The sequence below is a fragment of the Aulostomus chinensis genome, chromosome 15, assembly GCF_037954235.1.
Source record: "Aulostomus chinensis isolate RoL2024-O1b breed Wild chromosome 15, RoL_Achi_v1.0, whole genome shotgun sequence".
NCBI lineage: Eukaryota > Metazoa > Chordata > Actinopteri > Syngnathiformes > Aulostomidae > Aulostomus > Aulostomus chinensis.
Window position 1 is genome coordinate 3,700,363 of NC_141334.1, and position 27,182 is coordinate 3,727,544.

The following is a 27,182-nucleotide window of genomic DNA, read 5'->3' on the forward strand; positions in this document are numbered from 1 at the left end:
GTGTGTGTGTGTGTGTGTGTGTGTGTGTGTGTGTGTGTGTGTGTGTGTGTGATTTAACAGGCAATGGTGAACAGGGGAAACCGTTTCCTCTGACTGAAGTGGATCAGGTTGATCAGGCTTACAGGGAGAACGGCTTCAACATTTATGTCAGTGACCGGATCTCTCTCAACCGTTCCCTCCCTGACATCCGCCATCAGAAGTGAGTCCTTCGTGTGTGTGTGTGTGTGTGTGTGTGTGTGTGAAGTTATTGATTTAATTTGTTTATTGGTGAATTTATTTCATGCATCACTTAAAAATGAGCATAAATACAAAACCTTCAATCATTTAATTTTTTAGAATTTAAAACACAGCTGGAATGAAAAGTACCTAAACCAGGTACACAGAAGAAACTCAGCTAGATTCTCTTCCTTCCTTTCCTTCTAGTTGTCCCTCCCTCTCTTGCTGAAGTCACTCCATCTCAAGTTGCTGCTTTCCCTCCTTCCCTCAAGTCACTCGATTTCCTCCCTTCCCTTCCCTCAAGTGGTTCCTTTTCCTCCCTCTCTTTTTCCATTGAATTGTCATTTTCCTGTCTCTACTTGTGTTTAACTTTCAAATCTTTCTCTGCCTTTAGCCTCTGAATACTTTGCTCCTTTCTTTAGTTTTTTGTCTTCCTGCTGAATTTTATCCTCTTTCCTTTCTCTTTGCAGTCATTGTTGCTTGTTTGCACTATCCTCCTCAAGTCTGTCGAGCCTTTTCCCTCTTTTCACTTTCCAGTGAATTCTCCTCCTCCAGTCTGTCCTCGTGCTCATGCAGAATTATCGTCCTGCTCCACGTCCTCCTCTCTTAAGTCTACGAGTTCTCCTCCCTCTCACCACTCTCTCATCTCTTGGTTTTCCACGTAATCCATTTGTGTGATCACACAAAAAGGTGGAAAACAGGGAGCGGATTTCAAAATAAAACATGAATTCCAATAAAACAGGGTTTAAAACCAAGGAATTTGAAATATCAGAACTCAGAAACTGTGACAAAGCCAGCCCTGTCAAATACTGAAGCTGGTCACTGAGCCTTTGTAGAGAACTGAAAAAGCCTTAGGAAAACCCGAAGCATCAGGTTTTTGACATGAAGAGCTGTTGCCAAAAGATGGAAATTGAAGGAGCTCTCCGCTTCTGTCAGAACATCCGAGTCACTGTCCTGCCTCTGGTGGAAACTGTCCTAACCGACAAACAATGTGATGTACAGTTGGTTTCACTACTCTTGACAAAATGTGCTTTTGTGAGTCACTTTGGACAAAAGTGTCTGCTGAATGCCTTTCTGTAATGTAATGATGACATCCATATAAGAAAGTGAGCGTCGGGAGGGTGGATGGATCAAATAACTGCCATATTGAATCCATCATCATCATTGCAGCCATGACAGCGAGAGCCACATAACCTAAAGAAAGCAGGAGTTTTAAATGAATCCACAAAGTTTTGCTGACCATAAGAGACACTCACGCTAGATGATCATATCCCCAAAGTCTCGTTCTCAGCCTGAGTGCTGTCATCATGCTGGCGGCGGCTGGGAGTACCTTGACCTGCCATACAATGAGCGAGTAAACCCCTGTAGATGGCGGACAACAAGCAATGCCGCAGCGCGATGAGGGTTCGAAGAACATGCTGCTTGTTTTCCATCGGCTGCTTGCTCTCTAGTGTGGTATTGAACCGACAGTGAGAAGTGCAAATTGACGTGGGTGTGGCCTTTCACTCACGTGCCGCTCCTGTTACAAAATGTAAAAATGTGTACAATCCCAGATTCAAACATGAGGCCGGTACAGCTCCCTGACGATGTGAGTGTGGTCTGAAGTACTGTGAGTGCAGATTGGTGAGGGGGGAGGCGAGTGTGTGCCTGACACCTACAGACCTCATAGACCCTTACCATTCCCACATCATGAAACAGGACTGTTTTTGGAGGGGGGCATACCTGGGGAATGGAAGGTGGTGTTACAAACAGCTTCATAATTTGATGCACATCTGACACAGACAGAGCTCTGTAGGATCATAGTTTGACTCACAAAGACCCAGCAGCAGAATGTGATGAGTTTGGGAAACTGCGTAATGGTGTGTGTTTTTGCGCCTTCAGGTAAATCATGGCAGCACTTATTACATAAAAAAACCCAGTAATTTGCTGTGCTCCACCACCCAATTATTCCTTTCAGAAATGAAGGAAATATTGTGGACTGTGAACTCATTATGTGACGTCTTGATCCTTTTTTGTCCAAAATGAGCTTGTTGATGAATTTAATAATCACACACATGGGTTGACTCAGCCTTGATCTCGTGACATTTCCTGTGCTCTGCTCGGATTGCTTGATTGGGTGCATCAATAGACCTGTCCTTTAGTTCACATCTTCCTGAAATTAACCAGACTATTCATCCTTATTGGATCAGCAGGTCATGAGGAGGTGGTTTGCTGCCATATTTGCGGAGGTCAGAGAGAAGTGTAAAAACTTTTAAAAAAAGCATTTATTTTTTTCAATACTGTCTGATTCTAAGAACCAGAACCTGTCCAGTCTCCCGTCCAGATGCAGCGCTCCTTTTCAATCCCAGAACGGCTTTGTGAAAGCCTTTTCTGTTTCCTGACAAGACCTCTCCTCTGACATTTGACCCTTGGTCCTCTTTCATGTGGAACATAGCTTTGAATGCTTCACTTTCTCCAAGACTGTTTTTTTCTGTTTGTAAAAGCAAGCATTCTTTGACCTCACGCACCTCTTGTCAGCATCTCAGTGCTGACAGTAGTAGAGAAGCATCCATTAACATTCAAAAACTGATACAAAGTTTTCTGTATGGGCAAAATCATGGGATGTAGATTCATAAGGAAATTTGACATCATGGTGGTAGAGATGGATTAAATCCACTTAGAGCCAGTTTTAACATGCAGACAAATACATTGTTACTTAAAACTAGTTAAACATGAATAAGAATGACACTTGGGCAGGAACTATTGAGGTGTTTTGTGTTGTGTTGAGTTACCAACCACAAAAGTGCCTGGATAAGAAATTTTGTACGCTGCAGTGCTGCAATACCAGACTTCCATATTGAACCTACTCAACCTTATTTGTTAATGTTTCTTCTTTCTTTCACTGTCGCAGTCACAATAGTAACTCATTCAAAATATTAAACACGTGATTGGAAACAGGAAACAAATGTTGCCCAATAGGACTGTGAAATTAAATGATCAGTGTAAAACAATGGGCGTGTAGAGGCCGAACACTGACTGGTTAATGATGTCTTCTGTCTTTCAAGAAGGCCTGCGGGACTGCAAGACGACACAGACATTTTTTTAAATGTACCTTTTACACCAAACCACGTGTCAAATATGCTCCATCCTTGCCTCCATGGATTATGTGCTGCCCTCTCCTATTCGTGGTGATTCCCTCCCAGCCTCTCCTACCCTGGACGGCTGGCAAGTTAGACAAGAATGACACATCTACGCTAATAAAAAAACCTTTGGATGCATTCCATTCACAGCCTTAAAACCATCTCACCTGCATGTATTGTATTGTGCCTCAAGTCTTTCTGGGTCCCTCATTCATTCCCATGTTCTGCGGATGTGTAACAGAAATGCAGCCAGTGTGTTTGAGGTAAACCATATAATTATGTTTTGATGTGATTTTAATCAAATTTTTGAAATGTAAATATTAAATCAGGAAATGTCATTGATGAGTGATGGGCTGCCCTGAGTGCCAGACAATCCTGTGCCCAATCAGGCAGATACATCTGCCAGCCAGCCACCCCCCCTTCTCTAACTTCACCCAGTCGGCCCGGTAGGCAGCGGCGTCTGGCTCAAGGTGATTGGCATGTTGCTGGCACCTCCGAGGCAGCCAGTCCCAGACCTGCGACTGACACATTCGATTTCTGCAAACTGACAAGATTTAATTGAAGCACACACATATACACACACCTCCATCCCCTGTAGAATTGGCCTGGGTTTGTTAAGATTCACTGGCTAGCCGCCTGTCGATCACTCCGCCTGCCTGTCTCCCAGCATTCATATTTGAATGAATAACACGCAGGCTGATGTTCAACACAGACATTGATCGACTGACACAGTTGGCTACACATTTTCTCTCCTTCTCTCGCTCTCTCACTCTCTCCATCAGCAAGGGAACATCTCCCCGTGATTAGCTTCTCTGCAGGGCCTCAGCTGCTTGCTGTGATGATCATGTACACAGCGATTGCTGTAACCCGTCAACGGCGCACACAGAATGGCCGATAACAGCTGTATGTGCCACAAATGATAATATTATACAGCAGGATTCACGAAGACCATGTCAGAGCCTGATGTTGCAAGCTCCATTTAGCAACCTGTCTGAAACTAATCCTCCATTTAGGGGACTAATGTTTTATTGCAAATTTGTTTAAGCTGAAATTCTAATTGAATCACATGCTAGCAATGAGATTGCAAAGTCAGTCCACATTTTGGTGATTATATTCAGTACAGATGATCTTGGCCCCCTGAAGCTTAATCCAAAGAATTTTGATGATCTTGTGACTAATAATCTAAAGCCAACAAGAGGTCACATTAATAACATCGCCTGTGAAATATGTCAATGTTCATGGCACAAAATTTAGGAACTTTACTCATCCCTTGACTTGTGCTCTGGTTTCATGACAAGAAAGACCAAATATCTTATAGGCATTTTATTTGAGTCCATCCACATTTATTCAGTGTCTGAATTTTTCCCTCCTGCTACTTTAAGTTATTTCCTGAATCTGCATCCATTCTATAGTCCCTTTTTTGGGATGTGCATATTTTATTTTCAGTGTCTTGTGTAATTGAGCAATCTCAATTTCAATATGTCCTTGATGACAAAATTTGTCAGTAGGTTTATTCAAAAACTACCCTCCACATTTCCATAAACATCCCAGCTGACATCCCAGAATGTGTTAGAGTGGTTCTCTTCAGCTTATCACAAAAATAGAGGCAGTTTATAGCTTCTTAAATTCATCACGCATGAAAGAGCACTGCTTATTTTGTGTGGGGGACCAGTCTAGTCTATGTATGAAGCCTTTGGTCCAGTGTCTTTGGACTCAAACACAGATAAGTCACCATCCCACCAGCTCACCCATGTTTCCAAATTTGGCCTCAGTTTTCCATGTAAGTCCAGGTTCCATATGAGTTGGTCCAGATGGGTGAATATTGTGCCTCTCATAGGCTCCTAAAAGGGGCCCATACGGGAAGAATGCAGCCCACTTGTGGCCCTGACTGATTTTTTTCCTGTGTGGTTACAAACTCCACCCCACTTAACAGCCCATGCCCAGTTAAAGCCCAGTGGAAGCCCCCCTAATCCAGGCAGAACCCCATTTGGACGTGTTAGCTGAGGTGGGCTACCTGGGTCACGAGGGAGAAGAGGTGGGTTTATGTACTCAAAAAAAAGAAGAAGAAGAAGAAAAAAAGTGGTTGAAAAAAAACAGGAAAAATCTTTGCAGAGAGACAGCAGTAGCATTTGATCTTCCAGTGAAATGTTTGAAACTTATACTTTGCTCCAGCGTCAGTTTTCCCATAAACATCAGTCACATATGAACATGTTATTTCACAGGTCAGAGAAAGACTTAGTGCCCCAGACACTTAATTAAGTTCTTGATTCTTTTTTAACCAAATCTTACATAGATGGTCTTCACCTCTGCTATTAAATAAATCCATGATTTGATTTTGAAATTAATACTTTTTAGCCTTGAGGCTGTTGCATGGTTAAAACTATTCATTCCACTAAACCTGCCTATCACCACATTTTAGGAGACACGCCAATACAACCCAAACAGTACTTTTCATATTATAGTCACAGAAAAGTAACTATTCAGTATACATTACCGCTTGCAGAATGAAGAGTTAGTGGAAAGATTAAATGACAGTTTTTTATATTATTTATCTAAACAGAACTGCTCCCTTGTCATGTTCAACGCCAATATATTTTCATTAATAGAGTAAAACTGACACTTTTCTTTCTCAGGAAATAGCACATTAACCTTGACTGAAGCTTGTGCTGTCAGAGTGTCATAGAACGTTCTCATTGTAAGGTGCTAACTCCTAATCCAGAGAACTTTATACTTCGGAAACAACAGCATCTACATTTTGGGTTGACAGAAGCTTTCAGAACAAAGGACCTCTGTGTTTCTCAAAGACAGCATGAAAGTCTCAGAATAACTCAAACACACAAGACATTTAACATGTCAGCGGTCCTTGAAATTGTTTTTTCATTTTGAAGTTGTTTTTTTTTTCTCCTCTGTGACAGCAAATGCAATTTTTCCTGTAATGGCAAATGATACAACATGTATTGAATAGTGGTTTCTAAGAAGATTGCACCCAGATTTCTGACTAGAAGTGCTGTCCGTCAGCGTGCACAAACCCATCCATCTGAGCATTGAATGCGTACATTGTCTCAGTGACTCAAGATCTGCTGTGAAGGTGACTGTATAACCCTAAAGCTGCTGGATGAGGGATGTGTAGACTTTCATACCTTCATTGAGGTGGACGGAGAAAGACAAGATTATAATATTTGTGTATTATTTTTATTTTGTGCGTAGCTGCAAACAGAAGCTGTATGCAGAAAAGCTGCCCAACACCAGCATCATCATCCCTTTCCATAACGAGGGCTGGTCATCGTTGCTGAGGACCGTTCACAGCGTCCTTAACCGCTCCCCCCCACAGCTCATCGCAGAGGTCATCCTAGTCGATGACTTCAGCGACAAAGGTAAATAGAGCACACACACTCACATCATTAATCAGAACACAAAGGCTGGCATGGATAGCTTTTTTTTTCCAGCTCTTCCAAGGCTGCTACTCATCTCCAAGAGGATTAAGCAAAGTCTACCAGGTTGATTTTTGGGAAACGTAGTTGAGGGGTGGAGGAGCCACCGAGGAGGCTCAGACAACCACTCTGTCAGGTTGTTGAAGTGAGGAGTCACAGTAGACCCATATGCAGGAGCTAATCTGAAGAACTGATGGTTTATTTTTGCTTTAAAATGAAACAACAGAATTGTACAACAAAGCAGTGGAATGTCAAGGAGGTGTATGACATGTAGGATCACTCAGTGCGTGAACCAGAACTAAAATAAAATGTCAACTAATGACAACAAGACTCAGGTGGGAGGCGATGAGGAAGAGAAGGCGCTAATCAGGGGGGAACAGTGGGAACAAAGCTGTGGATGAGGAGGGTAGGTTAACTAGCAAGACACAGGTGAATCAACACAAAAAAGGAGGGACCCAGACAAAGACAGGAAGCACAACAAACCCAGACAGAGGAGGAAACTGAATATCAAATGGGCACAAACACATTGAGAAACAAATTAAAAAAACAAAATATAAAAGTTGAAACTGAAAGGTTTATAATCAGAACAGAGTGTATGAATCCAAGAAGCTGCAAGAAGCTGCTAAAGATCTTCTACCAATCTGTGGTAGCGAGTTCCCTCCTGTACGCAGTGGTGTGCTGGGGGGGGGCTCCTCAAGAAGAAGGACGCTTCACGCCTGGACAAACTGGTGAGGATTGCAGGCTCTGTTGTTGGCACAAAACTGGACAGCCTGACATCTGTGGCAGAGCGACGGATGCTGAACAGGCTCGTGTCCATCATTGACAATTCTCACCATCCACTGCACAGCGCCATCTGTAGGCAGAGGAGCAGGACAGTGACAGGCTGCTGACTGCAGAGATTGTTGCTCCCCCAGGCCATAACACCTCTTGGGGAGAGCGATAAAACAAACACTGAGTCCCGGACTAGCCATGCACTTACACTACACACATGGGACTCACACACACACGCACACACACACACACACACACACACACACACACACACACATCTACATGCTGGACTATTCAAGTGTGTACAAACTACCTGTTGAACAACACACTGTCATTTTGCACGACTCTACTATAATGCATATAATGAATTGCCAGATTTACACTTCACTTTATATTTTATTTTATTTTTGTCTCCCTTATTTTTATCATAGTTGCACCTTTCATGCCTCTTTGTATCTGTTTTATTATATATTGTTATTTTATGATATATAGTACTTTATTTTCTATTCTTTCTGAAGCCTGAAGGCCCCTTTGTTTCCATTTTTCAAGCTGCTGAAGTTGTGAATTTCTCTGCAAGATAAAGAAAGCGTCAATCTATTTATCTATCAAAATTCCAGAAGGATATTGTCGAAGTTGACCTGATCAACCCAACCAAACTATCAAAAGCAAAGTGGGAATAGCTGAATCAGAATATAAATATAATTCTGAATGAATACATCAGTAAACTTTGAAGTGCTAAACAAGAAAATACATGACCTGAAAGAGGTTGAAAGAAAGAAAGAAAGAAAGAAAGAAAGAAAGAAAGAGAGGGAACAGATTTAGATGTGAAGATGTGTGTGTGTGTGTGTGTGTGTGTGTGTGTGTGTGTGTGTGTGAAAACTGCTCAAAAAAAATTAGACAAAATGGAGAAAACTTAAAATAGAAAAGGTGCATCAGATATTTGGGCTGAATACAGGATGGAACAAATGCCCTGGGCCATGTGTAGTCTGTTTTCAGAGCCACAGTACAAAGCGTAGACTGACCAGGGGATTGTCTTTGAAGATTTCTTGCCTGCTGTGTTTAAGAAATGCACAAAGTACAAGGAATAGGAAAACAGCTCTTCATGACAAAAAAAAAAAAAAAATCAGGGCTTGTATTATTTTTACAGCCAGACCGAAAATACTCAGGAAGGATGAGGGAAGTAAGACGTTCAGTATCCCTCTAGCTGCAGCTGATAGCCTCTGGGAGTTTTGGAATAACTTGAAAAGTCTGCTACTAAGAAGAAGAAGGCCAGAATGTGAATTTATGGACTCTCTGGATCAGCATGATAGCTCTAACGGCTGAAATGTGTCATGTATACAAGTTCTTTTGTATGAAGACCACAGAAGCAAATATTAATTCAAAACCAGAGTGAAGTAGCAATACTGCAGACATATTTCAGTGCGTAGGCAACGTTACCAACAAAAATTGATGCTACATTGTTGTTCCAACCCTCCAGTAAAACACATTTCCTAATAATGTGCTGTTGTTTAAAGTCTGGTTGGATGTAGGCTCAGAAACAATTGGTTAGGAACATGTTGTCTGGATTCTGATCTGCTCAGCTACACAATTACAGCTCTGTTTTCACTCACTGGCCGAAAACGGGAAATAAATGGCGGTTTCATGCTGCAACATCCATCAAAGTAGCTCAGTCGAGGGTCTCCCACCCTCAAGTCCATCTACAAGCCCTCGATCCGCTGCTGGGTGCTTGAACGTCAATATGCTGCTCACTGTTTTCATTTTCATTCAACCACACAAAAAGATGGTGAGTGGGTTTGTGCTGTGCAGTGAGAAAAACGCTTGTGTATGTGTGTGTGTGTACGTGTGCGTGCGCATGCGCAAGCTACAGCTCTTAACAGCTCCTTTCAGATTTTTTGCGTGTGTGTGTTATTTTCTGTCTTCCATCACAAGCTTAAGAAAGTGGTTAATTCCTTGTTAATTAGTGCTCTCTGTCACAGTCCCTCGTCTGAGGATGTGTTTACCTCTAGTCTCCACGGTAATGAGATGTTCTGCTGCCTCCGACTCATTTAGAGGTTACCACACGTCAGAGCTGAGACGAAACCCTCCCACTGCTGTTGCAGAGTCGCGAGGACATGCAGCAAAATTAATGCTAGAGTTTTCTTGATTTTACACCATAGGAAACTTTAGATGAGACACAGCTGGAAAAAAACATGTATTTTTCATGCACTGGTCAATTTCTATGAGATCTGGGGCTGTCAAACACAACTTCTGCAGGCTTTGGCTTTGTGCCCCACTGACTGGAAAAGAACTGCCAGGTGGCCTGTCCAGGTCTGCTTTCAGTTTAGTGTTAAAGTGTTTTTATATTTGCCCTCCACGGATGACTGCATGGACAGCATGGCCCGCTCTCCATGATAGCCCAGCCACGGTTATTGGCACGGTTCTGTTTCTAATGGCTAATGTGGTCATTTTTTTTTAAAGCAGACGCTGAGGATGTTGGTCTTTTGCTATCTTTTTTTGGTGCACATTGGGGTGATATTCACACTTGCAGCAGTCACACTCCTGGCTTTACCTTCAGGCTGTCAGTCGGAGGTCTTGTGACTAGTCACTTCAGAGCGCCTGGGCCCCTGAGCCCTCTGCTCATGGGAATGAACATCTCAAAAACCAAAAAAGGAACCAGTGCAAGGGAACTCATTGTGAAGAGGTATTTTATCCATGGTTCATTCAAAGTGGAACCATGAACATGGTGTGCACTTGCTTTCTGCCTTCTGCCTTGTTTCCACATATAGACGTCTGCAGTCTGTTGGTCAGTGTAAGACACTGAAGGTCCATTCACTTCCTACTAAAACCTCTGATGTCTGTGTTTGCACTGAAAAGGTGCTTATGAAAATTCCTAACAATTGGATCCACATAAAACTGTAGTGTTTCAGATAGACTGTGCTAGTGAAAACAAGCTATCAAGCAACAAGTGAGCTAAATAACAGGCTTTTGCTATCTGCAGCTTTTGAAGTGTTCAAAACAGATATTCCACATGTGTAGGAGTTGAAAAACAGACAATTCTCTCAGCCAGGACAAACCAGTGGGCATCTCTATTACCTTGCAGGGGCATACTCCATATATTATAGCAAATTACAGATACCAGATATCCGTATGAGGCAAAAAACTCTACTCCATAGTTCACATTGATTATCAGGAGGTTGTTTCAGAAGGGTTGTTCATATATCCTTCACAGTTTAAGTTGTACATTTGTTCCAAACGTGGCAAATGTGTTAATTTTATGGCCGTTGAAAGTTTATACTGGATTATATGTGATAGCATTATAGGCAAAATCCTGGTCCAGGAAGATCCTCTCGTCTTGTGTTGTACTTAGTCACGTTTGGACCCAGACGAGGACAAACAATAATAGATTGGTTCTGTCAGGGATGAGATGAAACCTCGCGCAGTTGAGGTGTGGAGATGTGGAGGAGGGACCAGATGATGAGTACTGCAGGAGCTGATGAGGAGATTGACTTCAGATGAGGAGATAAGCCGGGGAGGCTGGGAGGCCGCCGTCACACCTCACACAAACTTACCGCAGGACACAAACGCACAACAAAAGGGAGGAGAGGCAAGAGAAAACGGGGACACAAAAGGAAGATGACAAGATGAATACAAAGAAACAACTATCTCCATGCTCGAGTGGATGTTCCATTGGGATTCTTATCAATTCTATAGTTTCTCATCTGAAGAAACATCACAAAATGTTAATTAAAAACAATCACGTCTAATCTAGTTTGGCTGGAAACGTGCCCTTGTCCTGGAATAACTCAGGGATGGAGAACATGTGATGTAACCACACTATTTGATCAAGTCCAGAAATATATATTCTCACATAAAAGCAGAATGAGTACAAGCTAGTTGCTATTCAAACACATATACGGTAAATTCAGAATTTACAATATAGAGCTCCCCCAAATTTCATTCCAAAGCAACATTTGGCTCAAAGTGAGGTCGCCAGTTCTGGCGTTCCTTTATTCAAATCAGAATTAACATTTTCATGATTTATTCCACAAGCCCGAAACTTACTTAGTTGTGACATTTAAGAATGGGGAAATGTAATTTAGCAACATTACATTTCCTCTGACATTGTTGTGCTGTTGAATATATTTCAAGCAAAACAAACAGAATCATCGTATGAATAAATGGAAGCTGGAGGGAGAGACAGAAATATTACATAGACAGTGTTGCAATGCAACTAATGTGTATCATATTTCTGGTAAATAGGAAACTGATCTTTGCTGTAGGCATCATCATGTGAGCGCCATCAGACAAAATGAACCCATTACAAGCTCTCAACATTTCGATGAGGGTTCTGACTTGGAAGTCCACGTGTGGGAACGATGAAGGAACGATGCAAAAAGTGATGTAAAAATTCTCCAGAACCTGGGACTAGTCTGAGGTGTGCATCATCAGGATGGATGGGAGAACATTACCCAGCTGCAGGGGAGGGATTTAACCTCAGCAGGCTGTCTGCTGTAATGTTCCCTCACATCGCCACTGTCCTTCGATAAGACATCAGTCAAGCTGTAATTAAGAGAGAGAATGAACTTCAATCATTCTGGTCCCTGGCTGAGAGACTGATGTAGAATCGTTCTGATCCATTGCTGTGCAGAGCACCACAAATCCATGCTCAGTCCTTAGAACACTTGCGTAATAAACTGGGGAGTAAGTGCATTATAGGGGTGGTGATCATAAAAGGTGGTTCAGTGTGGCACTCAAGTTCTGGTTTGCACATTAATTTGCTGAAATAAGAAATAATCTGACTGTGAGGGGGGAAGATGAGACGGGTATTTTCGCTCCTTTGTGTCACTGCAGTGGTTCATCTTCTCACACTTAAGATGTGGAGAGAATACAGGAGTTTGGTCTTTTTTTGGAGACATTTTGTAGCTTTATTCCATTGGAAAATAAAGAGATTAATTACATAATCCCACAGATCGCCAGGGGCTCATGGGCTCGCCTGGTCTCATTCACAGTTCATACTTACAAAATTATTATTCTCTAAACTTGTAATTGTGAACCAGGACAAGACGTTTGTTGCCATTTAAAAAAAAAAATGTGATCTCTGTCTCTAACCCAAGTGGTTTTTGTAAACCTAGCCTGACCTTAGCCACAGCATCGTCACAACCATCAGGAAATATTGGTTTTTGGACAGGTATTATAATAAATGTCTAGAATTCTGCTTGAGTTTTTCACTGCTGTGAATGATACAGGTGCAAAAATCACTCATGCTGATTGAATTTCTTTGGATTAAGAGAGCATGAATTTTTGTATGATGCACAAAAGTTTCTTGAGCTGTTGGTTCAGGTATTTCTACCGTGCCTTTTAGCCTCTGCTGGCTGTGTGGACACAATGTGTGATGCAAGTCCAACAAAAATACATTTCCTGTTTTCTTTTTCTGTGGGTTTCAACAATCCTGAGGAAATATTAAGTCGTAGACGGTTCTTGTCGGAGCACTTTTTTTGAAGCCATTTTTTTTTTCAAAGAACTTTCTAGTGGATGTGGATTAAACAGTATTAAACACACACGAAAGACTTAATAATACACAGATATCGGACGTGAAATTGTCTCAGATATTCAACAGCAGAATTATCTTCATTTCTTTTTAGTCCTATTCATTTCTGAAGCACTCCTGTTCCCCTCGTAAGTGGCATGCACCCATCAGAGGGCCGGTTCAGCGTGTCAGGATGGAGTGACACCCACTCTGCCTCTGTGTTTATTTCTTGCTCTGCCTCTCTCGCCCTCACTCTGTTACCACATCTGACTGGCAGGCAGCTCTGATTTACAGCCTGTAGCTGAAGCGTGACGCTGAGCTACAGACAGTGAGCAAGTGTTGCTATCACAGCTGACAAATAGGCTCTTTTCTATCTCCCTGTTTTCACCCTTTTCTTTCACCTTATTTCTTTTAGACTATGTGGACCATTTTCCGTATTTCAAGTCATCAAATAATAGGGATATTAGACCCCAACCATGAGTAAGTAATACAGGCACTGAATCAAAATCATCTTAATGCATGAGAACATCAACCACTCTAATTGCACTATGACAAAAGAGTGATTCCCATGTATTCCCTTCACTGTTTCAGGGCAGTCACACTGGCTGCAAGAGTCTGGCAGCTTAGCTTTGGTGGATGAGCGTGAGCGATGAATACTGCTGGTGGAGCCCAAGTCATTTCACGGATTTATGGCCAGACGAGGCAGGGAAAGTAGCTGTAACTTGTCACATAGTGAACAGAGACGAACAGAAAGTGAGAGTAGTGTATGGTAGGTGAGGAGAGGGAGCTTTGTGTGTGTGTTTTGGTACCTGCTTGAGCCTGGTATGTTCCGTCACATCAGTTCTTCCAGGGATCGAATCAACAAAGCTCCTAAATCTGACTCGCACACATCAAGCTGCATCAACTTCAGTCACTGCAGGCTCTCTGTTCTCATATTGTCAAACCTCACTCTTGCTAATCCCCACTGCTGTCACACATGGTGACTTGAAGAAATCCCATGAAAATCACTGTGTACACATCGGGGCTTGGAAAAGTTTGCGGCTTGCTTCTTGGTGGTGGACAGCAACTGTTGCTCCCGAGGCTCCGAAGTATAAGATTCTGATACGTTTTCAGCAGCCAAAATGACAAAACACAGATCAAAGTCAAATCATTCCTCATCTGCCTGTTCATGCATTCACTACATCATGATACCCTCTGGCATAAAGATAAAAAACAACAACAACAAAAAAACAATCTCTTTGGAGGCCATGAGGACCTCTGGAAACTGGAAGATGCAGCGGGCGGATCGGTCTTGTGGTTCTCAGGGGGCCTGTGGAGCTGCACCAGGCTTATTCAGGAGCACTTAGTCGGACAGAGGAGGTGGATGGATGTTTCTAAAACACAATCTGAGTAACCATGTGGACCAAAATTTGAAAAAATATAGATTTAAACATAAAATCAAATTTATGCCTCAAGTTACCTGTTCCTAAGTTTTTTTTTTACGAAAATGACAATAATCATTAAAAAGTTGATTAAAAAAAGAATGGATGAGCTTTTCTTTTGTAATGAAAGTAGAGGCCTCATTCTTTATTTTGATGGGTTCCCTTTTGTCATAATCACAGTACAAAATACTGTCTCTCCATGTCAACCCTGTGATTGACCCGTCCAGGGTGAACCCGCCTCTCGCCCAGAGCCAGCTGGCTTTGGCTGCAGCTCCGTGTGACCCTGAACAGAACGAGATGGTTTAACTGCACTGACACAACTACAAATGTATTAAGTAAAGCAACTTTGTCATCAGTTGCGGTTTCATGGATATGACACTTTCTTTGAAAGTGGTTGACTTGCCAGCAGATGGGTTTTCTGTGAAAGCACCCAACACTAAATCCTTTTCTGTTCATTCTATTCAGGAAAAGTGCAGCAGCAAACACGTCCCGTGTCTTTTTTTCGGGTCCACAGGGCCACAGTACTGCGTGACAGCTTGATGCATTATTTTATTCAGCTCTCATGTAAATACTTTTATCAATAACATTGATTTGAACCCAGAACGGAGCAGCGGCTGTATTTGTTCAGCGGGGCAGCTGTGGCCCTCTGCTCACATCAGCTACTTTGTGATGGAAGCCTGCCACTGGCAGATTGATTGTCCAATTACTTTCCCACTTTTGGCTCTCTGATGGGATCAGTTGAGCGGAGGGCTGCAATACTTCATTTCAAGGAGTGGATTTGCTCTCACAGCCAGCATGAAGTATTTCATTTTCGTGTTCAGCTTTAATTTCCATGTCGGATCATAAAAAGAAGAGCTTTCAGAATCAAATATTGGAAACGAAAGGGGCATTAATGTATATCAGTCAAAATGACCACGGTATCAGGAAGGCAGCTGTTCATTGCCACACTGCGAAGCTGACTGGTTTATCTTTTTTATTACACTAGAAGAAAAGAATGGCATTAATAGAGTCTGAGTGCTGATGTATTTGTTAGATGTCTGCCATGTCGCAGACAAGTTCTTGTGTAATTTTTCTGCAGACATAAAAACTGTACTCTTGAGCTGTCCAAGCCGATGGATCTGTTATATCAATTGTCTTTTCAGACATATACAGTGTTTTTATTGTGAAATTACATTAGATTACATTATTTCCCTCTGAAAGCTCCTCTATGGGATGTTTTAGGTCTCTGTGACTGAACCTTAGTATTGAATATTACTGAGTACTACAAATAAGCCCTTGATGAGCCCAAACGTCCCTGGACTTCATTTCAAAATCATTTTTAAACGCGTTTTTCAGATTTTTCAATTCCCAACATTTCATCTTTAACATCTTGTCATCACAGACTACATCTACATTTCTGCCAATGGACAAATTTTGTCCTCCATAAAACTGAAATGAAATCAACATTTTGGGGATTAGTTGGTCTCACTGGACCCCAGGGTGGCTTAGCATTTTTGAACTCCACTTTAATACTTCTTTCCTACCATGATTGCATTTTTAAATTATTTTCATTTAAGCCAGGAAACTACTCATGCGCACCAACAACTGAGTGGGTGTGACGACGAAGTCCTGCAGACATTTGAAAAACGAAATCAGCGTAGAAGCAGCTTTGTTTTTGCTGCAGGACAAGCATTGCAAGCCCCTCTCAGCCTGTCCCACACGACCTTGTGGGACAGATCACTTAGATAAGGCCCGGAATGTTGAACGATCACCACGAGTTGAAAAAATAGAGAAAATATTCACAGATTATTGGAACTCCTGATATCGTAGCCATGCCCACTGTCGGGGAAAAAAGCATGCAAACACAAATATGAATACATTCATGTTACGTATGAAGTGGTTTAATTTCAGTACTGTTTTATTAATGAATTAGTTGCAGGCTCTGGCTGCCTGAGAAAGCTGTTGTCAACATTGTGGAGCTACTTTGAACCGTCTTATCACCAGCAGCAGCCTCACCATCTGCATGATGAAAAGGTGGAGTGAAGAAGTTGTGGCAATGAGATAAGAAACGATTTGTGGGATGGCAGCGAGTACGAATAGCTAGAGACGTAGCAGTGCAGAAAGACTGCACAAAGTTCAGCATGTTTATTCATTAATGTCATCCTGTGTGTGTGTGTGTGTGTGTGTGTGTGTGTGTGTGTGTGTGTGTGTGTGTGTGTGTGTGTATGCGTGTGTGTCCAATTGTGACTGAGGGTGCAAGAGATAATGAGGTAATGGTGCTCAGCGAAGTGTGACAGGGAGACGGGGGGGAGAGTGATATGAAGAGGGAGTTTGAGAGGGAGACAGACGATAGAGGACAAAAGGAGCTAATTGAGTGTTGCCATTTAGAGATGTGGAACCATCAGTGGGAGCTGATCGATTCAAATGTCTTTCTGAAGGGGAGAGGAGCAGATGAGTCACATTTACCGTGTGAGGACAAAGTAAACAACATGTTCCGCAGCTTAGATGATGTATTTATTGGCCGCTTCATTACATTACATGTCTTCTAGAGCTTCATCCAGAAGCCAAATTCACTTAGTAAATTCACTTCTCTCCCACCCGGCCTTCAATCTCATACAGTAATATCCCCGCCTCAACTGCTGTACGCACTCAATAACCCTAAACCCAAGCATGTATGTACATTAAGATGAATAGTTTTGTTTTGTTTTAATCATTTATTCATTTCTTATTTTATTGAAATTCACTCTGAAAATCAATTTCAGAAAATATTATTCTGCATTGACTGAGTGGAGTTCTGCACAGTTGGTGTCAAAGACTTTAAACTGTGTCCATGTTGAAGCGAGTAGTTTGGTTCCGTTTTGATGCCTCTATATGACAGCAACAGATGTGGTGACAAAAGCTGGTGACACACTTCCCCTTCAGCTGCTTCCTTGGGATTGCAGTCAGCTGATGTATTGATTACCCTCCGGGGACTGACTGGGAGTAATGGCACCCTTTGATATTACTAATGCAGGTATCGGCAGGCACATATAGGTTACATGTGCATTTAGTGACAGAAGATCTGTGAAAGATTCTGTCTCTCTTTCATACTGACAAATCCACAAATGTATCTCTCCTTTATGACTCGTTTGATTTTTGTTCTCTTTTCCTCATGTTTTGCTCGTCAGTATTTATGACCTCCGCTAAGGTTTTCATTCACGTTTGTCTTTCTTTCTTCAGGTCTTAGTCATCAAGCTAGTGATCACCACACTCAGTGGAGGGGTGTAGCATGGGCCAAGAGAGAGTTTTGTTATTCTGTTTCAATATGAGTTAGTTTCACTCGATCACATGAGAAACCATCATCACCAGGCTCCATGTTGAACTTCAAAGGCACAGATTAGGAAAAGATTTGGAGTATATGCCAACTGACTGGCTTCAGCAGGTTTTATTTAACAGTGAAACACCAACAGCGGCTCCCAAATCCAAAGCTAAATTAGCTGTAGCCATCTTTGTTGCCTAGCAACCTTGCACAGCTTTTGATGACGTATCCCTCTGCCATGCTCTGCACCCGACCTCTCAGTTTGAGAAGAGCAAATCTCTTTTCAGGTGAGAGCCACATTACTGAAATAATATTTACTTTTTTGTCATTTTTACACCTCACTTTTCAACATTTTGTTCCCTAAAGCAGCGGGAACACGTGTTGAAGATGTGTGGTTAAAAATTTAGCTAAACACAGACACACGAAAGAATAGTTGTGCATAGAATTCCAGGAAAATCAGCTTCCATGGGCTCTGGCTGATCTTGTTTAGTGATGTACGTAATTGCCATAGCAACCTTTTCTTCACTGGAGGCGCCTGGTGTTTCTCACGCGTTGTGATATGTATCATGTAAACATTTATTGCTTTGAGACTCTAGCAGCATGTTTAAAATATAGTTCATAAAAGCCCTTTGAGTAATAAAACCCTGAGCTAATATGAACATCATTTGTGTGTGTACTTCAGTCCCCTTGGTGCATACATGTGGATTATTGCTCTATCTGGTGACGCTGCTGTGTTGCCTGCGCGTGTGTGTGAGAGAGCGACGGCTGCCAGAGAGCTTCCCTAATTGAATTATTGACTGTGCGAGTGTGTAGGTAGCTCCCGAGGACTGATTGTTTGCAGCCTTAAAGAAGTGGAGCACTGGTGTGCAGTTTGTCCCCTCTAACCATCCTGCTTCTTTGTGTGATGTGAACAGTTGTGTACAAGTGTAACAGCCCCGGTCTGGTATAGACTCCACTCTCGGTTTTTTTCCCCCTATTTATCAGATATGTAGTGCCTTGCAAGTTATTTCCTCCCTAACTTTTCTTCACTTCCTGAATCATTCATTCCGAAGCTTAAACAAGCTGAAACAAAAGCTGGAAGTCCTGCAGTGTCTGATGTTGCTGGTGGTTCCTGGGAGCTGAGAAGGGAAGAGTCTCATTTTCATGGTGTGCCAGGGTTTCCACCAGGCCGGGTGGCAACACAGGAGCCAGAAACTACGACAGTGACAAATTAGAGGCAGACAGGGACAGAGAGACGACCAGGAGAGACCACCTGTTAGAAACCAGCAGGCAGAGGAGGGACCTTGGCGTTCAGCCTCGATAATGCATCCCCTGACAAAGATGACCGGCGCAAGAGCTGAATTCAGAGCTGGAGGGTGCAGCAGTCCTGGCTGGAATACTCCGTCATGCATTTGTCATGTCCCATTATTACAGAAACAGATGAGTAAGCCTTTCTTTAATTAACATTGTCGAAACCACGGTGTCAACAATCTCCCGTCAGTACTCAAAACTGGCGCATGTGAGGCCCTGAAGCTGAGATTTATTTTGAAGAGGTACACATCAGCTGTGTCTGAGTTTGGCCGTCATGACTGTTGGTGAAGGAATAACAATAAAGCAGCGATGGCCAGGTGTAGCAAACATGCATGTTGATACCAGTTTAGTCACACAGCTCCTTCATCTCTTTGTTGCTGCCACTGCAGGAGACGAACATGATTTTTTTATGTGAATAAAAAATACAAAGTTCACAAGGGCACTGGAATATTTAGCTGAGGGGATAAACACTAACGATTTTGATGGTTAAAGTTCAAGGTGGCAGGCATCACGCAGGCAGACAACTGTGCGTGGTATACTAATGCAAAATAGATAGTTTTAAAATGCTGGAATGTTCTTTTTTCAATAACTTTCAGATTGTTACGCAAACCAATACCATATATCACCACTACTAGGCTAGAAATACTAACTTTTTTGCGCCCTATTTTTCATATTAAAATTTTAGTGCAAAATGTTCAGATTTTCATATACTGCAAAATCTAGGCAGGTGTTCTTTTTTCACAAGCTTCCTTGCCAAATCACCTATTGAGTCCTCTTTTCATTGCAGCATATATTTTATATGAATATTTTAGTGCAAAATCCATTTCTTTTTCCATATGCTGCAATATTCAGTGTTTGTCCTGCTTTTAATATCTCCCATGTCCAGTGACCTAGGGAATCCAGATGAACCAGATGTTGGACTGCACTGGAAATACAAGATGCTCGTTTTTTTTTACTGCATTTCATTGCCTCTTATATTTTATATGAATATTTTAGTGCATTTTTCATGTGCTGCAGTAACCAGAGATTTCATGTCTCTGTGCTGGTGGTGGTGAAATTTCTCCAACTGACTAAATGTCCACTCGGACTCAAGAATGATCTGAAAACACTTTTGAGTCAAATGTTGAGGTCAGGATAGTAAAAACATGGTGTGGTATATTTCTGTAGGGAGGACATTCCTGCTGAGTGTTAGACGAGATCACAAAATGTAATTGACATTTCTATTAGATGTGGAGACAACATGGGAATTTAGTCCTGTAAACTTTTTATAGTTGGAGATGGAAAAAAAAATGTTTTGCCATCAAAAAGCAAAATAATGTGTCACTCAATGTTCTCAGGCCTTGGTGATGACAACTTGTTTATTACAAACAGATTAGATGCACACATTCCCAGTCATTTTTAAACCCTTATAAGCCTTTCCTCTGTCCTGCAGAAACTCTCTGTTCTCTCAAAGAGGAGTGAAACATACCACCATGATAATCTAAGAGAAGAAGGAGGAGGATTTTTGTGGAAAATAAAAATGTGTTTATTTCACACCTTGTTCCAAGATTGGGACTCCGTCTCCCTGTGAAACCCACAGAGGTGACAAATCAGGGGACACTCAGAAATCAAAAAGCACTCTGGAGTACATTTTCAGTCTTTGGCGTGACAGAAAGTCTCAGAGAATGGTCTTGGAAGTTAGATGTGCTGCAATGGCGTATACAAAAATATTCTAGAGTAGATATGCAGATGTTTTTCTGTAATGCTCACTCTTGAATTTGAGGTCACAATTATATGGCAATGCTTTTAAAATGAAAATGTAATGTAAATAAATGAAGGCTTAATAATGTGAGTATAACTGACATGCTCAAAGGCAAATGCATTTTTTTTCCTAATTAGTTGCTTACAATATAGTTAAAAACCTGCATTGACGAACCACTCCTGTAACCATTCAAGTCAGCGGATGAGATATCAGTTCACTGGAAATGCATCAAAGCCAGACGAGCATTAGCTTCAAACACATGTACGTTTTATCAGTGACATTTTGAATGCATACAGACACTTTGACAGGAGCCCGAGGCCAACTTCAGTGCTTCTCATCTGCTAAGCACTAATTCATGTTTGAGCATGGCCCCATGTGAGCAGATGAAAGAGGGTCGGGCTGCTCCGCCACCGAGGAGAAATAAGTGAGTGACGGACTGCAGGAGGCAAACAAACAGAAAGGGTTGGACGGCCGGCTGGAAGTTACTGTGGAGTCTGGATTTCTATCAAGGGCCTGGTGTGTGATGACCGATTCATCCCTCTGATCTGCGCTGTGAAATGACCCTGACATCCGCAAGACCTCAGGCTTCCAATGTCTGCTTCACGTTGTAATAAAGACTAATGTGTTTGCAGACATCAGCTCGCTCTCATTAGCGTGATTAATTGCCTCCTTGCATTTGGTAAACAATATGAGCTATATTCCAATTTATTCAAGGAAAATTAACCAATCATAATTAAATGCTCTGATCTTTCTCCCTCACCTCTACCTCCACATGCTCTCGTCACATGAGAATTAATTTGCCTCGGATGATTTGTGTAGGGCGAACCTTCGTGAAGAGCTTCGTCAAGCTTCACGGGTCTGTTGCTGATGTGTGGATTTATTGTTGAAGTACAAGCGTACAACAGTTTGCCTTTTCCTTGCAGAGCTCACACAGTCCCTCTGTTTCCATACCACATTTTACATCATTTAGATCAGCTGCTGCACAACCACAGACTGAGAGTCGTTGTGGCCACTGTGACATCACTGATTCGTTTGAGGATCCGACGCTTGAAGCCGCGAGGCATTTTGACCGTTGCCGTCTTTGTTTTAACACCAGACGTGAGGGGCTACAAAGAAGCAAGCACCAATAAATATCACAATAACCACTAACCAATGACTAACCTTTGTGTATTTAATATTCTGCTATTTTTATCCATGAGACGAAAGAAACACAAAAACACGTTCCAATGCAGACCTCTGCGAGTTACACAAGAAATACCACAGTGTGGTAAGATCCCTGTGCGAAGTGTGTCTGACCGTGACCTTTGACCAACAACCATTTTTAAGGTCATCCTTGGGTCCCGGTGGATTTGTGTACTCAAATAAAGAGATGTCAAAGCTTTCCTGAGATACCATGTTCATTTGAAATGATTTTATCCTTTGAACTTTTGACAACCAAGATCTTTTTCAGTTCATCCATTTGTCCCAGTGGACATCTTAACAAAGTTGTAGCGATTCCCTCAGGGCCTTCCAGATCTATCACACCGGCAAAAATAGGACTGATGGTCTTCATAACCTGAAAACTTCCTCCACTGCAAAATTCCTCCAGTCTCCAGAGGCGTTAAAGAACACCAGAAAAAAATAGGATTTTCAACTATGTTTAATGCAAATTGATCTACTCCAAGATGTCCAGGGTTCTGGCATGTTTCACGCTACACTCCTCCAAGTGATCCAAAAAGTCTCGCAAAAAATTAGCCCAGATAATCATGCTGACAGACGCTTTCACAGGGGCAGCAGAATCCCTCAACAGCACTAACATGGGCACTATCTTTAACAATTTGTTCCAATGCAGATCACCTAAAGGTGGCGCTAGAGGAGTACATGGTGCGGATGCCGAAGGTTCGCATCCTCAGGACCAAGAAGAGGGAGGGGCTGATCAGGACTCGCCTGCTGGGAGCTGCTGCTGCCAGGGGAGAAGTCATCACCTTCCTGGACTCCCACTGCGAAGCCAACGTCAACTGGCTGCCTCCTCTGCTGGGTGAGGAACGCTCACAAGATGACGGGCCTTTTTGTCTTGGCAACCTCTCATACAACTCTGAAATTAGTCATCAGATGGGGTGGGTGATGGGAAAGTGAAGGGAACAGGAGAGCAGGGTAACTGTTTGGGAAGTGCAGTGGAGTATCTAAGATGACAGGAGAGGTCGGCAGCAGGGTAACACAGGCATGTGTGAAATGACTAGTGAGAAGTGGCTATTGTGACAAACACCATCCAGATATCAACCGCTTGCTTCCTGTGTGTCTCTTAGACCGAATCGCCCAGAACAGGAAGACCATTGTGTGTCCGATGATTGATGTGATCGATCACGACAACTTCGGCTATGACACACAGGCAGGAGACGCCATGCGAGGGGCATTCGACTGGGAAATGTACTATAAACGGATCCCCATCCCTTCAGAGATGGAGAGGGTCGACCCCAGTGAGCCCTTCGAGTGAGTGAAAACACACTTAGATAAAATCTTAGTTCCTGTCAAGTGGTTGTGTTGCAATAAATGTATAGAAAATGATGTATAGATGACAAATGCTTTTCCATTTTCTGGGTTTGTCTAGTTTTCGAAGGTTTCATTTTGAACTGACTGGAGAGCAACTTATCATTGCAACGTATTTGTACTGGATGTAGGGCAAAGACCATTCCTGCAGCCTTGTTGAGATGAATGATGCAGTCTTTGTGTTCGGACTCTTCCATTAGGCTTTAATTCAGCATCATCTTCCCTTCAGCCAGGCTGATCTGTTAACAGCTCCTGTCTACCAAAACCACACATGCATTGACGTGTGTTCAATTGTTTATTACTTTAAGACAAATTTAGCTCCTTTGTCAGACTGGGACAACTTTTGGCTGATGTGCTGTAGTTAGTGAAGCATTAAGAGAAGCGGATAACAACCAGATCAGCACTGAACTCCCTCGTTGCTGCTCTGATTGACGATAATGGACGTGACCTGCTATGGCAGCGGGGTCGTGCCCATATTCAACCCTGAGAATGGACATCTTGTAACCAGAAATTACAATTTTCAAATGAGAAATTTTGTAAAGGTGATGGGGACAAGAGATGACAACTGAATATTTGAATATTTACTTTTGGGGAAAAAAAGACAACTTATCATCCAGGAAGAAATTTGTTTTATACACTAAAAACAGGTATGGAGAGTATCTTAGAAGAACTCTGATTTTAAAAAAAGTGTTAATTTATAATGCTGGATTCTATGATAGAGTTGTAGGGAGGTCAGATTAAGACTCAACACATTCATGTAAATGTTTTCCTTTCTTTACAGTGTCTTACAGAAATCAAATGAGCTAAAATCCCATTTATTTTAAAGGCAGAGTGAGCAAAGCAGCAACAGGTGTTCCAGATCTTGATGGCATTTTATTTTGCATTTCTAAAAAGGTAGGAGGCTAATAGAAACCAGATGCTAGTTAATATGTTTTCTTTGAACAACTGTTGTGATGAGAGTTCTTTTTAACAGCAGGGAATTGGGATCTCTGTTTGAAACAAGCAGAAGATTGATGTTTCCGAAGTGTGGATAGGATACGGACAAGCTGACAAGCGGTGTTTTATCACTTTTTAACTGTTCTGCTGAGGGCTGGGGGGTAGGGTAGGGGATCCAAGAGCTCAGACAGCAGGCAGTTTGGTCAGTCACCCCCCCAGCAGCCACTTCACCGTTGCACTGCAGAGCTCCTGGAACTGCAGAGACTGTGTCAACACATGCAGTACAGTAGCTGCCCTGTTTGCCTTTAATTGATCCTCCTCAGAGATGACTTTGGCGAGAGCAGACTACCTGCTGGCGAGCTGCCTCCTACTTCCACCTGATGAGAAGCTTGTAACTATGACAACCTGCTGTACTTGCATGTGTGTACGAGTGTGCGTGTGTGAAGAGGAATGCTTTGCTTGTGGGGGGGGGGGGGGGTTAGAAATACAGTTTGAAAGATCTGCTTGTGGTTTGATTGATTGTTACGATCTTTTTTTCTTTTCTTTTTTTTTGGTGAAAATAAGATGTGTTGGGGATGAAGGATCAGATCCAGTCGATGGAATTCTTCAGGAGAAGTCTGATATTATTTTGTTTGTGTGCCTGCACCTGCTGCCCCAGATTTGGTGCCTCAGGTGTGTGGAAGCTACAAACAAGCACAACCGCAATTCAACAGCTAACGAGGCCTGCACTCAGCAGCACCGAGCTTGTCACAGCAGTCAGAAACCGCCACGCTCTGTAGTGGGTTAATTGGCTCTGCACTGTTCAAAGTGTCTTCATTATCTGAGGAGAAAAAGTACCACACTCCTACTATGTCTCTCTGTACATATATTGTGTATTTCTCCTTGCGCTTAATCTGATGCCACCGAGTATTTTAGATGAGTGTTGTTTTTCAAGGAAGGATGAGAGCTACTGTCACTGTAGATTCAAGGCAGTTGCAATGGATTCCAAATGAGACCTGGGACATACGAGTGTCTGTGTGAAAACTTCAGAATTTCTCATGCAGCGTACTTGTTACAGCATCTGCGTGTGTTACCTTGGATGGGAGAGCGCTGCCAGAGAAGCTAGGAGGGTGCAGCACCCTAACACAGAGATGCTAAATAGAGCACTGCGGATGATGTATTTTGGAGGATGACTTTTAGTCCAACTTGGTTTTGAGACAACTGACCTGTATGTTCAACCTCACAAACTAATCCCAGGGTTTTAGGACTTATTCCTCTGCCTCTCTACCCCATGACGCTTCTTGTCATATTCAACAGAATAAATTTTGATCTTGAAAGCTCTACAAATCACTGATCTAATTTTTATGTGGTGCATCTGGAGAAACAAAAAAACAAAAAAAAATGTTGATTTTGAGTGGTGAGTTTGTCTGTCGGTGAATTGTCTGTCTTGTCAGGTCACCAGTGATGGCAGGTGGCCTGTTTGCCGTGGACAGGAAGTGGTTCTGGGAGCTGGGAGGATATGACACGGGTCTGGAGATCTGGGGAGGAGAACAGTACGAGATCTCTTTCAAGGTAAAATTTTTAAAAAATGTGAAGAAAAATGAAACAAACACAGTGAGAACGCGAATCAGGGGATTGCAAGACAATGTTACAATAAGTAACGCAGAGGGCCAGGCAAGACAACCTTTCAAACGAAACAACCCCAGGGACGCCACCATGCAGTGACGTGCGGTGAGGTTCATGGATGGTGAGGCGCTGACTTCATCACAATCAGATCTGTAAACATCTGAAAAAGAACTGCATTTAATAATAAAAAAACAGACAAAAAATGTTCTCCATGTTTTGGCTTCTGTCTGCCACAGCTTCTTCAGCGCTTTGGATACTTTAGCGTGAACCTCCTGCTTCAATTGAAAATCCAATTTAGAAAATTGTTTTAGCTTCGAAATGTAATCCTCCATTGTGACATTACGGCCACTCGGGAGAAAAAAAAACAACTGAATGACTGCACTTGACTTTCCTTCCAGTAAATTGTAGCTCGCTGTCACTTATTCTGCAGCGGAGCGGAGGAGGCGCAAGCAGAATCCCTGGGCTCACTAGCGCCTCCTCCATGAGGCAGGAGAACTGCGCGCCTCACCCGGCACGTTTTCGCAGCCGTTTTATGATCGCTCAGCACAAGAAACACGTTACACACACATACAGTTTTCGACAAAAACACTATACGTTATATTCACCAGTATTTGAACATTTTAATAGCGCCATAGAAAGAGACAGCAATACGGGCTCACTGCGTAGCCAGCAGCACAGTTAGCCGAGTCATTGCGCAGTCCCTGGTGAGGATCAGCTGCCTGGTGCCTCACCGCACGTCTCTTCTCAGTATTTGAACGATGAATATGAAAAATCTGTGATTTTGAATAAAAAATAACTTAAAACTGGTTTAGTTAAAAGCAAAAAAAAAACCTTCATAGTACAAATCAAAGGATAAATACAATAATTACATTTTTTTTTTTTCAATTTACATTTTTTTCTTTCCATGATGACAGGTGAGGCACGGCCTCACTTGCCTCCCCTGACCGCACGTCACTGCCACCATGTAGTACCCTGCTTAAAACTACACGTTTGTGTCTAAACCCTCTGCAATCAAACATGAACCAACATAAAACATCATCATTTTGCAGGATAGACTCAGAAGACAGAGTATGAATGGAAGAAACCATGAAATGACTGGTGGTTTATCAGTGATAATAAGAGATGATGCGTGTCGCCATCTGAGGCATTTGTGATGATAACGACAGACTGATCATCCACTTCTGCTGTGACAAATTCATTCCTACACTGAGAGCTTGTATTGCAGGACTGCTGCACCCCGTGATGCAAAACTATAATAGCTCTTAAACCCTCCAACGTCAGCTTCTGAGGTTAAAGATTTCTCCCATTCAGAGCCTTGAGCGTCGGGCCTCAGCTTGATGGTG

General features: G+C 42.4%; 1 protein-coding gene across 3 annotated transcripts in view; it reads left to right on the forward strand.

Moving 5' to 3' along the window:
* LOC147248352 (polypeptide N-acetylgalactosaminyltransferase 10-like) overlaps positions 1 to 27,182 on the forward strand; it is a 60,129-nt gene that overhangs the window by 22,717 nt on the left and 10,230 nt on the right. For all 3 annotated transcript variants that reach the window (XM_086226227.1, XM_086226226.1, XM_086226228.1), the window contains exons 3-7: positions 61 to 199; positions 6,543 to 6,709; positions 22,604 to 22,789; positions 23,058 to 23,241; positions 25,668 to 25,785. In XM_086226227.1, coding sequence (XP_086082353.1) covers positions 61 to 199; positions 6,543 to 6,709; positions 22,604 to 22,789; positions 23,058 to 23,241; positions 25,668 to 25,785 — 794 coding nt within the window. The remainder of the gene's footprint in view (positions 1 to 60; positions 200 to 6,542; positions 6,710 to 22,603; positions 22,790 to 23,057; positions 23,242 to 25,667; positions 25,786 to 27,182) is intronic.